Source organism: Ursus maritimus, unplaced genomic scaffold, assembly GCF_017311325.1.
Source record: "Ursus maritimus isolate PB19 unplaced genomic scaffold, ASM1731132v1 scaffold_32, whole genome shotgun sequence".
In the NCBI taxonomy this organism is placed as follows: Eukaryota; Metazoa; Chordata; class Mammalia; order Carnivora; family Ursidae; genus Ursus; species Ursus maritimus.
Genome location: NW_024425786.1, coordinates 9,034,864 through 9,054,501, shown reverse-complemented (window position 1 = coordinate 9,054,501; position 19,638 = coordinate 9,034,864). Strand labels below are relative to the sequence as shown.

The 19,638-nt window shown below is 43.9% G+C and overlaps 1 protein-coding gene across 1 annotated transcript in view; it reads right to left on the bottom strand.

Moving 5' to 3' along the window:
* Positions 1-19,638, bottom strand: part of VPS13D (vacuolar protein sorting 13 homolog D) — a 260,740-nt gene that overhangs the window by 219,934 nt on the left and 21,168 nt on the right. The window contains exons 13-22 of the mRNA XM_040645796.1: positions 18,329-18,508; positions 17,107-17,237; positions 16,198-16,273; positions 15,605-15,775; positions 14,477-14,607; positions 13,103-13,235; positions 8,655-10,865; positions 7,361-7,512; positions 3,635-4,666; positions 263-353 (exon numbers count right to left, since the gene is read on the bottom strand). Of these exons, the coding sequence (XP_040501730.1) occupies positions 263-353; positions 3,635-4,666; positions 7,361-7,512; positions 8,655-10,865; positions 13,103-13,235; positions 14,477-14,607; positions 15,605-15,775; positions 16,198-16,273; positions 17,107-17,237; positions 18,329-18,508 (4,308 nt within the window). The remainder of the gene's footprint in view (positions 1-262; positions 354-3,634; positions 4,667-7,360; positions 7,513-8,654; positions 10,866-13,102; positions 13,236-14,476; positions 14,608-15,604; positions 15,776-16,197; positions 16,274-17,106; positions 17,238-18,328; positions 18,509-19,638) is intronic.

Below are 19,638 nucleotides of genomic sequence, written 5' to 3'. Positions count from 1 at the left end.
CCCCATCCCAACCTAATGAATCATATTTTGGGATGGGGCGGGGGGGTGGCGGGGGGACAGACACATACATTTTTAACAAGCTGGCCACATGATTCTGACCCATAAGCCAGTATTTGGGAACCACCACCACCAAAAATGGGCAGACCAAGAACCACAACCTAAGCCACTGATCACCTTACTTTGCACGTGAAGACAATTAGATTTGTGAGCAGGACGTTCAAATTCTTACCAGATCTTGCAAGTTTGGTTTCTCCCCACTTACCAATCATTTCCAGGTGTGCCACTAATTTGGACACACTCGCTTTAGCAAGCTCACTGGTGGTCTTATTCAGCACGAGAGAGAGCGAATGAACCTAAGAACGTGGGAGATAAAGCAAGGCAGATCTTACTGGGGGAGAAAAGGCATGTGTCAGGCAAACAGCAGAACCTGATCGAGGAAGATACAGAAAGGCTCAGGAAACATGAAGGTAACGCTTTTGTGGATGCCAATTTCATTTTAGCTTTCTTTATCAGTCACACGTAATCTGAGGAGAGAGCTGAGGAGAAAGGGGCTTGACCGGACAACCTAAAACCCAGGGCCTGTGGTGGCGTCTCTGTGCTCACCTCGTCTATACTTGGTGAGTGAAACGTGTTACATTATAAAACAATTTTTCTCATTTTTGCATTTGTTTTCGTATTGTACTATTCGGTAACCACTCATGGAGACTCACTAAGTCCTACCCTAAGAAATCTGTCTAAGCAAAATGATAAATATGATTTAGAATCCTGTTTAATGACTCAACAAATATTTAATAAAAGCCTCTGCGACCAACTGGGACTTCGCCTAGGAGCCACAGTCAAAGATTTTCTTTTCAAGGGACAAGCAGAAATAGAAGAATGCCAAAATCCTGTATCTTAGGAACCACATTCCTTGAAACAAATAAATCCTGTATCATAACACTGTCATTTCAAATATTCAAAGGACTTCTATATCTAGGATGTGTTGAGACAAGTACCTCAGGGTCACCACTAGAGATAAGATTTCGGTTGAGGGGAAGGAAGGAGAGAGGAAAAGATGGAACTCAATTCACATTCACTGCGTCCAAGTGCCAGACTCACCCTGCATCTTCAGGGCCTGCCACTAAGCAGGTGCTCAGTAAAAGTTTGATGAATGAATGATAAAGAGGAAAAAAGATGGGGGAAGAAGGAAAAAAAAAAAAACAGGAAGAAAGGAAGAAGGAGGAACATTTGTAGAGAAAGGCAGAGAAAAAAAGGAGGGTATTATTCTAGGTGCAGTGGACTTGGAGGCTGCAGAAAGCTTACTAACACAGACACAGGGTCTCCAGGAAATGAGATGATCGTGAAGGAGGGAAACAGAAAGCCTCTAGTCACTTAATCACCCAAACAACAAACAAATACAGTGGGGCTAAAAATGCTTTGATTAGAGGGATCCAGCTGTCACCACCCGACCCCACTCTGAGCATGAATCCTAGTGTCACTAAAAGTGGGACAACCAGATGCTACATATCCTCCCGCATGATGCAACAGGAAGCACCCAGCGTGACCTACTAAGTGTTCACAAAGAGTTGAACCTGAATCTGAGGAGCTAACTTCATTCCTAAAATGAGAAGATCAAAGAAGTCAAGTGTCACCAAATGGAAACCAAAAGACAAATCCAGACTGTGGGACACTCTACAGGACACTACCCCGGTTTCTACAAGCCAATGCCATGGGGGGGGCGGGTAAAGACTGATCTTCTTTAATTAACAGAGATTTAGGAGATAGGACAACAAATGTAACATGTGAACCTTATCTGAACTCCCATTCAAAAGCATCACATGTCATTTTTTTTTAATTCTCCCCCTTTTGTAGACGAAGCAACGTATTCCAATGAACTGCAGAGCTCACAGGGAAGACATGAAGTTTCTTAACCATTCATTTCTCTGTAATTCACTAGTAAAAGGGCTACTCCGAGATAATCAGAAAGATCTGATCATGGACTAGTGAGTGTTACAGAATACCAAGAAATTCTCATTAATTTAGTTGGCTGTGGTTACGTAAGAACATGTCCACGTTTTTTAGAAATGAATACCAAAGCATGAAGAGGTAAAACGATAGATCTGGAATTTGCTTTAAAATACTTCAGTAAAAAGAAAAAAATGAATAACGTAAATGTGATGAATCTCAAAGGAATAAAGTCAAGGGAAGTTCACTCAACTATTCGTGTGATGTCTGAAAATGTTCACAATAAAAATGTTTTCAAAAATTCTAAAACAACCCATTGCCAAGGGCCACTATCCAGCACTGTTCTCTTGTGAAGCCAGCTCCCTCTATCTGTGCAAAGCCCCCTGGAGCACTTCCACACCCAACACCGAAGGGTTCCTGAGGCCGTGCATTACGGGCACCAGAAGACGAAAGTCACGGCTGCAAACACGTCAAGTGCAAAACAAGGACGGAAGCCTCTCCAGCTGCCATTCCTCGGGCTAAGCAAGGTGCCGGAGGCCTCAGTGCTGCGATGGCACTGGTCCACAGACACCGAGCAGGAGAGGTGATACTGGTTCAGGCCCAACTCTGTCCCGAAAGCTCTTCCATTTCTAGAGGAATGCAGCCTCCCACCAGCTAAGGTAAGAAGAAGACAGCGACTGGATTAAACATGATTCTCCTCCCTGACCGCTCCCCAGCAGCCAGCGCCAGTCCGCATTTGCTACGACAAGTAGATGAAGACCTTCACCCTCCAGGCACAGATGGCATCAGCCACTGCAGGGGCCCCGGGCTCTGGATGGTGCTAGCTCCGAAGACGTGACCCCAAATGGTCGATCGAATTTACCTGCTTACACATCTTCCCGTGCTAGCACACAGAGCAGCATAACCTTAAACTCAAACACCATCTTTTGTATGTGTTTTTAAACATCTACAATAGGAGTACCAAGGACAAGTTATAAGTCTAGTAATCCACATAATAGCAAAACTACACAAGTTATCGTTCGCTGAATGCTCACTTCATGCCATGCACTGTGCAAAGGGCCCCACTGATGTAGTTATCTCCCCGAATCCTTGCAACACCCCAATGATGGAGGCACCACTCAACACCCCCAGTTCATTGATGAGAAAATTGGGGGAGAAAGAAGTTAAAAACTGTGCCCAAGGCCACACAGCCAGAGGTTACAGCAAAAGAGCCAGGATTCAAACCCAGGCGGTCTGACATAAGACTTCATTCTCAGTGGTCGTCCTGTTGCCTCAGTGAAAGCCAACAACGTTGTGAGCAAGCAGGGACGGAGGACCAAGGCCACATTCCAGGGTGGCTACTATGCACCAGACACTCGGCTAGGTGCTTTACACACATTATCTCACTTAGTTATCTTAACTAGACGGATGACGAAAGACCAGCAACCTGAGGCTCCAACAAAATGAGGCATCCCACCAAACTGCACAACCCAAAGGAAAGACAGAACGCTACTTACACCATTTATTTTCCCTGCCTCCAGAGGGGATTTACGCTAAACCTTTTCTAAAATATTAACAGACATCCGGAAGACCAAATATAGCTCCCCTGTCGATAAGATCTATTTCCTAGGGTAAATGAACAATGAGTGCATTTAAACAAACAAAGCAAAATTCATTCTTAGAACTTCAAGGAGCCAAAAGGGAGTGATACCTTGAGATCCAGCTTGGTGTTAACTGGATCCTGAAGTTCAGACTCCAGGAGAGCACTCGATTCTGACTTCACATTTTGGAGAATGTCCTCAGGCAGTACCTTCATTGCGTGGTTGTCTGCAGTGGAGCCGATTCCAAAAAAATCTAGTATCACGACCCAGGTTTGCAGTGTGATCAGCACATCCAAGCAGTTAAAATCAACATCAATGTTCCGGTTAACTCGATTATAACTGGAAGAGAATTCTGGATGTTTCTTATCCACCAAGAATACATTGATATGTACCAAGGAATCATCAAATTTACTCTTTCCAGTAAGTATTTTGGGCTCATCCACGGTTGGAGAAGGGGGTGGGGTCAAGGGACAGTCCTTGTCTTGGACTTCCTTTTGCTTCTTCCGGGATGCCGAGGTGGGTCTCTGATAGAGCTGGAAGACGTTAGGAGCTTCTTCCATGTGGGAAGGGAGAGACCGAGGCATGTCAGGATACTCCACATTGGATACTGAAGGACAAGACTGAGAAAGATACTCTTTTTGTGCTAAACTAGATGGCTTAGGCGCTCCCCGAGACACCATTAGGTTCTTATATTTGGAATCTGGATTCTTCTCTAGTAAGTCTTCCATCAGCAGAGAGCGCAGGGCAATCTGAATAGATAAAGTCTGAGGATGGTCCTTACTGAATTCCACCTCAAAATCCTGAAACTTTAAGCTCACAAGACCCTGGGCCCCCAAAGTCAGATCTCCACTCAGCTGGACTTGAAGCTCTGATATACAAAAGTTGGCTTGAATCTGGGTAAAAGATTTGACTTCCTTCAGAGACAAGGACTTTTGAGAAGAGTTAGAAAGGCTGGAGTGGCTGAACAATCCATTCTCCTTCCTTTCAATGGAAGGTTCTCCACAGGTACTGAGGGAAGGCAGAGGAGAATTAGGGCAGGGTGAGGAGGTAGCACTGACTGGAAACTTATTCAGATCTTCACTATACACGAGATTGTCCAGCGTTTGTAAAACCTGCTCATATACATGCTTTGCTAACACCACCTGTAGTTAAAAAGAAGAATTCAGTTATTCCACTACTATTATTAATTGCACTCAGATGCACTGCCCACAAATTTCCAGAGTTGATGTTTATGGGTTTTCCCAAGATGTTATACATCGGTTGACAGCAGGGACTACCCCTTCTGTTTCTTTTCTGTCCTTAATCTCCCACTGACCCATGTCTACTGATGAGGCCCTCCCCCTACCTCCCTCGCAAAATAATCTTTACACAATCAATGTTCAGTAAGTACTGTTGACTGTAGGCCTGAATCAGTAAAATCACCCTTTCTAACCCCACAAAAACAACTGCAAAAATTGATGGGAATACTGCCAAAAGTCCAGTGTGGTGATACCATAGGACTGAGAAACAAGACTCATAGTTCTACAACTCGCCGATCATCACCAGATGGCGTAATAGCCTTGGTGCAGTTCAGCTAAACAAACAGAAAGTGTTTTATAATGATAATGACAAGCCATGATCCCTTCTGTTTCCTCTCCCCTTGCTTTGTTTTAATTATAACTTATTAAAAATATTTTCACAGACGTTTTTTATATACTTGTAGGCAATTTTTTAACAGAGTAATTCCAAACAGATATAGAAATGACAGAACTGGAAAGTGGTTGTTTTACAGCCCCTAACGAACTAATGTATCCCATCAGAGCTCTTCTGTGGAATAAGCCCTTACGTGAAGGACTGCCAGGGAATTTTACAATGGACAGATCAGGTTCTCATCATCAATTTCAGCATCACTGACACAGAGACAACCAAGCATTATGTGCCTCCCGATATAATGCAATATGACGTACACAGCACCACTGCTCAAGTGTTCTGGCCAAGAAAAAGAGAACCTGCATCCAGTGAAACCTGTAGAGTTAAGGTACAGTTCACAGGAAATGTGGGAGAACGAGCTGAGTGACGCCATACACAAACAGCCAAATCCAGAACGTGGGACAATCTACAGGGCAACTGACCTACTTCTTACAACACAGTAATAGGGTGGGGAAAAACGACAGGGAAACTAAACCACGACGCACATGATGCATGACGCAAATGCAATGTACAGGGTCTCATTAGGATCCTGATTCAAACCAACCAGAAGTGAAAAGACATATTTTTCTAAAAAATCAAACTTGTCTCCGAAATCTAAAAATGGATTCAAATTTATTATGGTACCAAGGAATCCTCATTTGGACATGATAATACCATTGTAGTTATGTAAGGAAATGCACACAGACTGTAGAGATACATTCAAAATATACAGCAGTAAAAATGGTATGACTCTGGGATTTGCTTAAAATAGTTCACCAAAAGGGCTACCTAAGTGGCTCAGCTGGTTGAGCATCTGACTGTTGATTTCGGTTCAGGTCATGATCTCAGGGTTGTGAGATCAAGCCCCGCGTCAGGCTCTGCACTGGGCACGGAGCCTGCTTGAGAGTCTCTCTCCTTCTCCCTCTTCTTCTTCCCCTTCTCGCCCCCCCAAAAAGAAAGAAGAGAGAGAGAGAGAAATGAGACAAAAGTGGCAAAATACTGATAACTGCTAAATCTGAGCGACGGGTAGATGAAGTTCATTAAATTATTCCACGGTTTTGTATGTTTTAAATTTTTAATAAAATATTTTGAAATTATTAAATTAATTGTTAAATAATAATTTAAAGAATTATTTACCATAATTTTTAGAAGATTTTCATCAAAACCACAGTAAGTGAACGGTAACCATAAGAACAGGAAGTCAACATATTCCAACAGAACGCATGTTATGTGCTATTATTAAGGTGAAAAGTCACCCTAGCAGCCACTACTGGTAATGCAAAAGTTTGGCCAAGACGGGAGAGGTTTGGGGAAAGTTCCCTCCCCCAGGGACCCATATCCAGGAACCACTGATGTCAAAAGGTACACATGTTCTGTGAGCAGCACTACTGAAGAACTCCAGGGCGGCTGCCAGACACAGCCTAGGGACCGATTACTGCCCAAGGCGAGGGTCCACCGCCCTAAGACCCTGCTGTCCCTGCTGTTTTACAATGATATAATGATATGCTCTTTGCGCTCGTCCCTGTGAAAGCAGGAAGAATTACACCTTTGAAGGAAAAAGGGTGACAGCTGTATACACATATACTCCCCACACACAGAGGCATACTCACTACACACAAGCACACGCGTGCACGCGCGCACACACACACACACACACACACACACACACACACACACAAAATCCCTATACTGGCCCATTTCATTTCAAAGAGGGCAAGACTAGTTCTCCGTTGAGAGGGTCTGTCAACAGCTCAAATGATCAGGTTGTTTTACAGGCTGAGCCAAGTACGTCAGAAGAGTGACAAGAACTATATTCTCCTGGGAAAGACAGGCTCTGACTTTTTAAGCAATAATTCTGCCTGTTTTTAAATGGCAACGGAACTCAAGATCTGCCTCCCCCCTCTGTAGAACTCACTGTCCCTCCACATGAAGAGGGCCAACAGACTGATTGCCCAGCGATGAAAGGACATGATGAAAAGGCTCCACATTCACGGAACAAGTTATCAACAGTAATAGGCAGTCACAATGTCTCTTTGAATTTACACATTTTCCTTCTAATATTTTATATACACAAATATATAACAAGATATGAACATATTAATATGATATAAATATAAAGTAAATACAGGACTTCAACGGCCCAGACATGAAAATCAACAGGTGTTTACCTGAACTGGGTTGACAAATTTCCCTTCGATCTTCATGATGCTAGAAGTTCCCAGGTCATCTGGACTAAGGGAGAAAGTCAGTTCAGATTCTCTCTCTATAGGGATCTTCTCCAGTTTAAACTGAATGGTGGTGTTGTTCAAGATGTGAAAAGCTGGCATGACAGAGAGAAAATGACAGGTTGGAAATACTAATATTTACTGCATTGTTGCTGAAGTGCAGGGTATAGAAAATAGAGCCTGTGAGTTACCCTTAGACCCAAAGGGCAGAACAGCCTGGCACCTGGGGTCTCTGATTAAGGGCAAACTCATAGCAAGACCAATACCAAAACTCAGAGCAAACAGAGGTACAACATAAATTTATACACAAAAAGAAACAATATTTTCATGACATACTCCATTTGGTGGCTTCAAAAAAAATGTGGTGAACATTAATCCAGGCCAGGTCTCTAAGCTTCTCTTAGCCTCCCAAGTCAGCATTTGCCAGACCCATCCCTGCTCATCCCTACCCAGCTTTCAATTACAGGTTGATCCCTCTTACTGGGCCTACATCAAAATCAAGAACAATCATCAGGTTCTAAGTGAACACCTTTCATCCCAAGCAGAGAAAGCAATCTTTAGGCAAGGATGTAAGTGAACTGGTAAGTTAACATCTGAGAACCACAGATGGAGAAACTCTCTAAGGCATGCATTTCTTTACCAATAAGGAAAGCCAGGCTTCAGGGCCCACCTGATGTCTGTGGATACCAAGACTACTAGATTGAACTGTTCGGTTTTAGCAGATCAGATCGAGAACACAAATAGAGACATTTTATTCCTAGGACCGTGGACCAACCCATCACAGAAGATGGTAGAATAGTGAAAGGAAAATATAACATCCATGGACTAAATTCCATATTCCACTTTTGTAACTTGGACTACAATATTTAACTAGAAAAGATCTATGGCTTAGAACTGAAAAAATCAGATGTATTTGACCAAATTAAAGAATACTCTAATAGACTCCACCCTTTGAAGCATCCCTGTAAATGGGCATTCATCCAATGTTAAAGTGGCCGGGGCCACTTAAAAAAAAAAAAAAAAAAATTGTTTTGCCAAATATGGTATCCAATGGGAAATACTGAAAACATACCAACCTGATATGAAGCATTCTATTAAAATTCTATTTTGATTTCTTAAATATTCACTGGGGATAATTCTAAAAGAAAAGGTTTTTGTTGTTGTTTTAAGCAAAGTACCACATATGCTGGGTTTGGAATCTTTCGACAAAATGAGACAAAAGATTTACACTCCTCACCTTGACCTCTATGCAAAGATTCAAAGAAATCATGTCGGGTGAAATGAGCTTCCTCCTGACTGTTGGCACTGGCAGACCCAGGAGAACAAAACGCCCGGCTTACTTCGGACCCAGGACCCTCTCTGCCTGCCAACTGGGTGCAATTCAAAGAATATAATTTAATGTCTTTAATTTCTACCCGCAGACGGTCACTTCTGGATTCATCATCTCCTGACACAAAATTCTGGATGAATATTTGTCCCAAGTGTCCCACCAACAACTCAGGACTCCCGGGCTTTCGAGGGATAGACACAACGGGGGATTCAATGTTTATGTTCAAGATTAGCTTTACGGTGTCAGAATGAGACCCAGCGAGGCCAAACCCATACATTTCATTTTCTTCTAAGATAAAGGATTCCCGTGTCTTCCTTGGCGTTTCAAAGAGCGACACCATCTCACTGTACTCAGCCGTCTTGGTAGCTAGTACCGTAGTGACTTTGGTGGCTGCGCTTTTCAGCATACTTCGAAAATTTTCTTCCAGCTCATCCATGGACAACGTCAGCTCCTTCAAAAATTTAGCAGAGTGGTTGTAATGCAAGGAAGCCATCTTGAGGTTGAGAAAACACTCCTGTTTAGATTTCTCAACAAACGTAAAACTCAAAGCTTCGCTGAGGGCCGCATCTTCCATTCTAACAAATACAGATTCAAAGTAGCCAATGTCGCTGACGATATTTTCATAGCCTATGGAGTTCCCAATGCTGACAACATACTGGTTCTTCACGTTGTCTTGTGTCAAGTCCATAAGCTGCAAACAGCCGAGAGAACCGTTCATGTCAAACGCGCCGCCCATTGAGACGTTAACTTTGGTGCCGCCAATACTTGCAGTTGCGATCTTTCTGCCATATTTCTCGCCATTTGCCATCCCCACTGTCCGAAGGAGCAGTAAGTTAAGCCTGTGGATTTCCACGGCAACCTCGGTGTTCTGTTCATAGGTAGCTTGGTAAGTTCCTTCTTCCCTAAAGCTTCTTTCAAAATCAGTCATTAAAGGCTGAGGACTCAAATCATCTTTTTCCTTGGGAAAAGATTTTTGAAGAAAACCAATCAGCTCCACAATTGTCTCCGGATTTAGGATAATATCCAGATTATTCACCTGTAATGAAATCACCTGAAGAGTGCTGTCCAAATTCATCGACGGGCACTCTGAACTCACAAACTGATATTCCAATTTGATGAGGGACTCCTGTTCTTTGGTGAGAATTTTGTCCAGTGGAACACCCGTAGCCGATGGGTCATTCAGTGTGGCAGCGTTAGTGAGGTGGGCCACGTTGGATCCAGAGACAGGAGACTGGGCCCTGCTATCCCGGAGACTTCCTGTGGGGATATCAAAGCTCAAGTTTTTATGCGAAGCCATCAATAGGTCAAAATCAGCACCGTAAGTCTGCATCGTGTCCACCAGGAGCAATCCGTGAACGGTCAGGGAGACCTCAACATCGTAAGGCCTCTTCACAAAGTGAGCATTGGTCCCAAACACCTTGAGCACGGAAATGTAGCGGCCGCTGCTCTCCACACCAAGCTGCATGCAGTTCACCTTAAATTCGGCCAGGAGGAGCTGTGACTCCACCAGAACCTCCCGGGTACGCTGCTCCAACGTCACAAAGCTCTGGGTTAAATTCATCACTGAGTCTTGCAAACTTCCCCGCTGCCCGCCTTGGGGAAAGATCCTCTCTTTAAAGTGAGTGTCCGAAGTCTTCATCTCCGGGGTGGTCAGGAGAGCAAAACAATTCTTTAGAGCAGATATCTTATCTTCATTGATGTGGATTTTCAAGTCTGGTAGGTTGCCTGAGAGCACAGCTCCAGGGTACTTGGGATCTGAAGTATAAATCAACCGCCGTTCTAACTGTAGGTGAACATTGAATTTCTCAACCACGTGGGTTGGTCCCACGTCAATATCCTGGACGTGCTTCCAGTTGTCCTTCACTCGTCCAACCATGATCTGGAGGTCCATAAATGACAGCGAGTACCTCTCATACATCTTCGTGCTCATTAAATGTGCCTGAAGCTGCTCCGCACTGAACTCGACCCCAGAAAATGGAGGTGTTTTCTCTCCGTGACCGCTGCTTGTCTCAGGAGGGGGGGTGTTAGGAGGCGTGGCAAGAGGCGTCTTATATTCATCGTCACTAAACTGGTTCTCTTCGGATGCTAGCCCATCACCACTTTTCCTCTTGGAGTCATCTGCAGACAAAAAAGGAAAAGATTCAAAGTATACGTCTGATCCTTCCTTACTCTTTCCTTTAATGTAATAATCAAGGAAAAAGAGAGAATCAACCAACCCCAATTTAAAAAAACACACAGATGGGGGCGCCTGGGTGGCACAGCGGTTAAGCATCTGCCTTCGGCTCAGGGCGTGATCCCGGCGATCTGGGATCGAGCCCCACATCAGGCTCCTCTGCTAGGAGCCTGCTTCTTCCTCTCCCACTCCCCCTGCTTGTGTTCCCTCTCTCGCTGGCTGTCTCTATCTCTGTCGAATAAATAAATAAAATCTTTAAAAAAAATTAAAATAAAATAAAAATAAAAAAACACACAGATGAAAACTCTAAGCATGATATTCTGATTTTATCATTTACCCGATATAAACTTATCTATTAATTTGGAAATCGAAATACAAAAGAGAAAAGATGGAGGCCTGCTGACAGCGGAACACAGGTCAGGGAGCAGAAACCAATGACCCGCTTCCCCGCCCCTGCCACAAGCCGCTCTCACCAACCTTTCCTACAGCACTCTCCATAATCAGCTGTCTGTTCACCTTTCCCTGTATTTGTCTACGTGTTCGTTTTGTTCTCCCACAAGAACATTCCAAAGAAACCCAGGCCTCACCTGTCTTCCTCAACAATACCCTGAGTGCCCAGATCAGTGCTTGCAAGCAGTAACTGCTCAGTGTCCCATTCGAGCCTGAGTTCACAATTCAACCCTTCTCTTCTACAGACTTCCACAGTCCAGTCTTTTACTGCTCAGTGCTGAGTCAACTACAAAATCACACCACTGGGTTCTGTCACCCATGTCTCTGTTCCATGTTTATGGTTTACAAGTTCGAGTAGGTGCTTTCCGTGGTTGCGGGATCCTTTTCTTCAGATCTAATTCCCTTTTAACATTCCCCGTAGCACCAAACTTTCCCACTCCGGTTCGAATGCTCTACCTCTTCATTTTGGGTGGCTCTTCTCAGTAAATACGAGGTTGAGATAATTTGATCAGCTTCCTCAACCTTTCATCCCATGAATCCTCTTTCTTCCTGCCCATCTCAAGATAAACAATAAATATTTTTCGGATCTAGTGACAGTAGTGAAATAACCTTCCAGGAGTCTCTTTTTATGTATCTGTCCCTAATATCCCTAAATAAATTAAACCTCTATTTCTGAAATGAAGTTCTGAGAAATAGTGTTTCTTAAAATCCAAAATGTTGCATAAGAAATACAAATAAAAACCACAATGAGATACTATTTCACACTCATTAAAAAAAAAAAATGGCTATAATCCAAAAGACAGATAACAAGCCTTGGCAAGGATGTAGAGAAATTGAAACCCTCATGCATTGCTGGTAAGAGAGTAAAATGGTGCCACCCTTTTGGAAAACAATCTGGCAGTTCCTCAAAATGTTAAACACCAAGTCACCATATGACCCAGCAATTCCACACTGAAGAGACTGAAAATGTATCTACACAAAAGCCTGTACACGAATGTTCATGGCACCACTGTTTGTAGTAACCAAAAGGCAGAAACAACTCAAATGTCCACCAACTGATGAATGCATAAGCAAACTGTGGTGTACTCACACAAAGCAGTACTATCCAACCATAAGTAGGAATGAAGCATAGCAAGCTACAACATAGATAAACCTCGAAACATTACACGAAGCGAAAAAAGTCAGACATAAAAAATCACATATTGCACGACTGTATTCATATGAAACGTTCAGAGTAGTCAAATCCACAGACATAGGAAGATTAATGGCTGGCAGGGCGTAGGAGAAGGGGTAATGGAGAGTGACAGCTGAAGGGTCTGGAATGTCTTCATAGGATGATGAAAATGTTCTGGGATTAGATAACATGCACAATTCTGTCAATATCCCAATAACTACTGAACTGCCCATCTTAAAACGTATCCCAATACAGCTATCATAAAAGAAGTGTAACAAGTGAACTCTGGGATTAAAATATCATAAAAAGCCCTTTTTTTTGAGAGAGAGAGAGACTGAGAAAGAATCTCAAGCAGCTCCACACTCTGCATGGAGCCCGACTGGGGGCTCGATCTCACAGTCCTGAGATCATGAGCTGAGCTGAAATCAAGAGTCAGACGCTTAACCGACTGAGCCACCCAGGAGCCCCTAAAGAGCCTTTTTCAAGCTTCCCTGGGTTAAGCATAGACAGATCGGCCTCTGCAAGGTAGGTCTTCAGCACTTCGCATTCACACCGTACCTTGGGTATTTGTCAACAGCATTCTCCCTAGATCCACGACAACCAACACGGGATTCTTGAATTTGAAGTCGTCGGGGAAGATCACCTGAGGGGCAGAAATATCCAGTCGTACGGTCCACCTTTTACTCTCCTCCTGCAGAAGTAAAATAAACCATAAATAACGTAACCACAGCTACAAAAACTAAACAGCTTTCCCAGCTGGGCTCAAGCCTTTCTGAAAGCCGCACCCAGGGGCTGGGGGTAACTCCAAGGTCCATGTATTAGAGCAAAAAGTTTGAAACAGAAGTAGAATCAAATGCTTAAGGATTTGAGACATTACCACAGGTAAATATTTAAAGTGGGAGGGAAAAAAATGAGCAAATTCCTGGACTGAGGTTGTCTGCTCTTTGTGATGATCCGTGGCTTAAGAGAGATCCGGCTTCTACGTCTAGAGGACTTACTATCTCACAGTATTGCAGAAATTATGGAATTCCAATAAACATGGAAACTCAAATATTTTTACTTCTTCACAGACACTGGCAACCATGAACTTTCACGTCAAAATATCTTAGTGGGAAACATAAGCTTTGACATTTGAAACGTAAAAAACACACCAGGCCATAAGTGTGTTCACTACTCTTCCTTGCAATTAAAATTAGTCTCAAATATATGGATGTAGTAAAAAGCTAATTTACGTAAATGGTTATCAAAAAGAAACCTCTCCAAGACAACAAGAGGATACTAATGGCTGCATTTATGATGAAACACACACATGAGAAACAAAAAACAGGACTAATTCTTCATCCCGTACCACAGTCGATACCGTTTCACTGGGAACACTGCTGCCGTCCCTGACGCTCACGGGGGCTCTGCTCTCTGAAGGGGGCCAGGCTCGCCCTCTCCACCTGCCGCACCTGAGCAGTGCACCTCCGTGCCACCGTGCTGGAAACAGAGTTCTGCCGGACTGCTAAGGTGTCTCTCGGCTCCCCTCCTCCTCGGCATCCTCGTGTCAGCTGATCACTTGGCATCACAAAGTGACTATCACACCCTGGAACCAACACTGGGGCACCATTCCAGGTGTTCTTCTTCTGATAATTCTAAGTGAGGGGGGTGCTCTTAAGTGAAACATTTGTAAATTATCGGGTCTAGAAAATGGAACGAGAACAAGTCTTAGGAGTGTCCCAGGATGGACACAGGGAGGAAACATGGTCTAGTCCCAGCCATTCATTTTTATTTCGGACACTCTGGCTGTAAAAGCCATGAGACTTCAGTTGTTGCTAACTAAGAAGGATTTCATATTTTCGGTGAACTTCATGGCTGTAGTTGAAACAAGCGTGCTTAACTGGAGGAGGTGAAGGGCCTGACGGAGGGAACGGCCGCCCCTTCCCCACTTACGATGAAATCACCCACTAGCAAACGATCAAGCGTTTGTCGGATTTCAGCCTTGGTCTGCATCTTTAGTTTGTTATACTGTCTTCGGGCAGCTTCGGCCACTCTCAGCTCAAGCTCAGACTGATAACCAAAACCTGCAGGACGAGAGACACATGGCAGAGTGAGAATTTTCAAGCGGCTGGGTGGAAAAGACCACTGCAACATCTGTTCTCACCACGAGTTTCCACCGAAGCTAAAGAACCCTCCGCACGACAACAGTTCCTGCTCGCGCCTGCACTAGCACTGCGTACGGTAACCGGAGTGAGGCAACGGTGGCGGCCCAGCCATGCGGGGGGGAAAGGCGCCTAAGGTACTAGAATTTTCTCGAACCATTTTCTGAACGATCTCAGGCTACTCTAAATCTTGAAAGGATACCACTACGTTAAAAGAGAAAGTGGAATTCGGAAGGAAACGCCTTCTGTATTCTATCAGTGACAGAGCAATAAAGACACAGCATTTATGGCTGTCACTGACATGAAGACTCAAAAACTGGACCAAAAACTAAAACAGCTCCATCGTTATAAGGAGGGAGAGAGGGGATACATGCAGGAAAGGACTATTGTTTTATCAACTTCCCAGTCAACGAAGGTGCTTTCTCTGCTCCTACTATCTCAAGTCTCTTCTGGGAAAGAAGGGAGGCACGAATAAAGCCATGGGGATGTAGAACAGCACGAGGATGAGCTCTGCAGTGTGTCACGCTGCACCAAACAAGCGAAACAGACCACTGACCCCGCCATCTAGAGGGAAGTTCTTGAACGTTTCTCCTAAATTCACGGGCCTAAAATATCCTGGGTAGCCAAGGAAACCACCAACCTAATAGAATGGAAGGAATTTTTAAAAGTATGCTAAATGGAAGCAAAGACAAAGAAAATATTTAAGGATACTGATCCCTTTTGGAAGAGTAACTTTCCAAGGACATCTACTTTGTTTCCCTAACTAAGGACAACCCTATCCTTGTGCTCTCCAGGCCTTTATGATTCTAGCCACTAGCAGGTCAGTTCAATGTATAATAACCCTTGTCCAAAGCACTAAAAATGACAAGAAAGATGTCTATAGAAAGTAACATTAGATCAAACAAACAAAAAAGTTAACCTGAGGTATGAACCTTTCCCTTGTAGAAAAAGTCTGCTACTTTTTTAATAGCCTGGGGATTATATATGATGTTCAAGGGCCTCGTGCTGACATTCAGCCGCCTCTCAAAATGGCTGTGCACTGGATTTCTCTCATACAGCATCTCAAAAACCGGGTCATCTGGGTCTGCAGCTAAAGGGAAGAACAAGAGAAAGAAAATGGAACACAGCAAAAACAAGCACCTTATTCTTGATAACCTGTAAGGAATTCTGGAAAAAAGACATTTCCTAAATTATTTTCCAATTAGTTCTCATTTATGAAAATCTTATAAAATAGAAGCCCTAATGAGGACTGCCTCTAATTTTCAACAGGAATCTTCAAGACTGGGTTGTTGTATTCACTCCCATCATGGAAACCCAGGCCTCGGCAGCCCTACGGGCTGACACCGGCCACACATGGGTTAACAGAGAACACGGTCTCCAAGACAAACACAGATTCACACAACAGACCGCTGGGACGAAACAGGACACACTCTCTCTTACAACTGACCAGGACTACTGATCTGTAAGCATCTTATTTCTAAAGATTAGTTTTAAGAACATACGACAAATTACCAGGGTTATGATCACTTCTGTCTGCAGATGTTGTCTGGAGACCAAAAGACTGTGAGACTCTGCCAACTTCTTTTTGCTATTAAAACATACACAAAATGCATAAGTGTCAGGTGACAGGGGACAATTTGCCGTGCACACACTTCCTCAAGTTCTGTCCTTTGACATCACTCTCGCTTAGCACAACCAAATCAAAACTCATCTGACATCAGATTAGAGGACTTGCAGACGGATCTCTCTCATTTGTGCCTTTTTCCGAGCCAATATGGACGGCATGCTACTCTGCAGTCAGCGCGTTTAATGAATGATTCCTAAATGAGCAGGAAGTATGTACGGCTTTTTAGACTCTCACGCTGCACTCCCCGCCTCTCCGCAATCCACCCCCTAAAAAAATCACAGAGCAAGTGGCTAAATGCTCAACTATTCTGATTGTTTCTCTGCCAACTTAATAAGATCAAACATCTAATTAATAAGGTATATTGACTATAAAAGATTACATATATAGATAACTTAAAGTGGTTCTTGGAACTCTGGAAAAGATGAGACTTTCTATCAGTGACTTAGGGTCAGAATGCATGAAAATGAATTCCAGACAGAGGAGATGCGAACATTGACCCTGAAATGCAGAAAATAGTGATGCTTTTGGCATTTTCTTCCAAAACAGAGCCAACCGCTCCACGGCAGCTACGACAAAGGAGAGGAAGAAGGCCCTACTGTAAATCCCTCCAATATTCACTCTCTGACAAACAAAAAAAAAACCTTACTGAATTCCAGTTTGTTTTTAATCAGCCCATCTGTCTCAAGATGACCAAATGTCAGAATGAACTGAGTTAATATTACCTACTGCTCACCTAAGACAGATCACAGTTCACCCCACCTGGGACAGAGCAGCCATCCCACCGCTGTACGTACTGAATTCCGGAACACCAGAAGGGGAAACATGGTGCCTTCTGTGGCCAGGTCTCGAAGAAACAGTCCACCCAACCGGACTGAGAGCAAGGAGGAATTTCTTCGAGGAAGAGATTCTGCTAGAAGCTTCACATCTACAAAACATCAATGTAAGAGTTGACACTACGCCATGATAAGCCGAAGTATTTTAAACGTATGAGATATAATATTCTATAGAGGATGATTAAATACCATGAAGTCTTCTTCCTTGAAAGTAGAACTAAAAATCCTATCTATGTATCACTGTGTCTGTATAAATCTCTCTATATAAATACACACGGAATATTAGAAGTTTCCTAGCAGAATGAATTCTAAACAGAGCATGTTACAACTGAGTTCAAGCAATCTGCTGGTTCACACTAAGTTTATGATATCTCAGCTCTCAAGATTATAAAGTCAAACAAACTAGCTTTTTTTTTTTCAGTTGTTTACCTTTAAATCACTGAGCTAAGTGGCTATTTCATGGACCGAAATAAAAGCGTGTGTGAGATGTACGAGAACCAGCATCTGCATGGTTATTTATACACCTTTAATTCAAAGTCACAAACACACGTCAACCATGGTCAATCCTCATTATTGGTGGGTTCCATGCTTGTGAATTCACCTACTCACTAAAACTTACTTACAACCCGAAATCCGTCCTCGTGGTGCTTCTGAGGACATGTGCAGAGCAGAAAGATATCACCTAATGTGCACGCTCGCAGCCGAGGGTGAATCACACAGCATCACTCCGCCCTCCTGGTTCAGCGCAGCTCATGCCACACACCTGTGTCCCTCTCGTGGTCTATTTAGTGCCAAGTTTGCATTTTTGTGCTTTTTATTGATGATTTCACGGTTTAAAACGGGCCCCACGCACAGCGCTGCCGTGCCAGGCCGTCCAGCAGATCCGCTTCACTCAGGCATGAGGCACAGCGCCCCTGGCCAAGTTCAGTATCAACGAATCCACGATACCCACGAAATAAGCTGTCTTTTGCACACGGACACACGTAACACAGGGGCTGTACCGATCCTCTGGTGAATGTTATGATCAGAGGCTCGCAGGCACCTAACCCTGTAACTCACCACCCCCCCAGCAGCAGGGACCTAGCATTCAACCATCCCGCGCTCACAGCAACTTGCTAGAACACAACTACCACGAACAAGGCGCCAGGGGAGAAGCAGCCGCCGGCGGCTCTGCGGGCAGCACCTGAGAACTCGAGCTGCATGAAGGCGCTCTCCTCCGTCTGCGGGCCGCCCGGCTCCTGGTGCAGCAGCGTCACGGTGCCCCGCTGCAGCTGCACGTTCAGTCGGGCAAACACCAGGTCCCGCTTCATGTACGCACTCAGACAGGACGCATCGGCAGTGGGGTCGAAAAACTCCTCGGTGCCTGAGCATGAGGAAGGAAAGACGTGAGGGGAACACACGGGAGAATTCAAAAAGCACCACCAGGCACACGAATCACAGTGATGACATTATTTAACGGTTTACCCCCTTTTTTAGGGAAGAACTCCAAAGTCATGGGCGACTGCTTCATTCCTAATATAAAACAACCCCACTGTTTTATAAGAGATCTTATCAGGGGCACCTGGGCGGCTCAGTCGGTTGAGCGTCTGCCTTTGGCTCGAACGGTGATCCTGGGGTCCTGGGGTCGAGTCCCACCTACATCTCTCTACCTCTGCCTCTCTCTCACCCATGAATAAATAAATTTTTTAAATCTTAAAAAAAAAAAAAAAAGAGGTCTTATCAGCTCATTCTCCAACGAGGGAGGATGTGAAGATTCAGGACAGAGTACAGAATAAGCCACACTGCCCAACACGGTGAGACACTCTGTACCTGCACCGTCGGGCTCGGGGCCACCAACCACAGGTGCCTCTGAGCTCCATGGCTAATGTGCTCGTGTAACTGAGAGAAAAAAAAGAATGTTTTTCTTTCAATTTTAATTAATCTGAATTTAAATAGCCATCTGAAAATGGGTAAACAAATCTAAGGTGTTACAAGTCAGGAAAAAGATTATAATGTGCAGGCTAGTGACTGCAAAAAATGCACAAAGCCCTCTGGGGTTCTGATAATGTTCAGTTTCTCTACCAGTGTGCGGGTAATACAGGGATATTCATTCTGGAAGTCACCGATCTATATAAGCATGGTGTGTGCACTTTATGTATGCTTGCTTCAATTACATATTTTTTAAAAATATAGATAGATAGATAGATAGATAGATAGATAGATAGATAGCCATCTGTGACTATGGCTACCATGCTGGACAGCGTGGGTCTAAAGAGTGGCTTTGGACTGATCTTCAAGCCTCAGAGTTTAAACCTTCTAAACTCCCTTAATTCTCTTAAAATCGTTGCCTCTCAGCTCTGAAACTGTGCAATGAGATTGCAAATGAAGTATCTCTCAAAAACATCCCCCATCTGAATCTATGAACGCGAGACAAACTGTGTTGCAAATGTCTACTTCTTTTATTTGAAAAATACCGCGGGCTGTTGCACAAATAACAGATGAGTTTTCATGAAC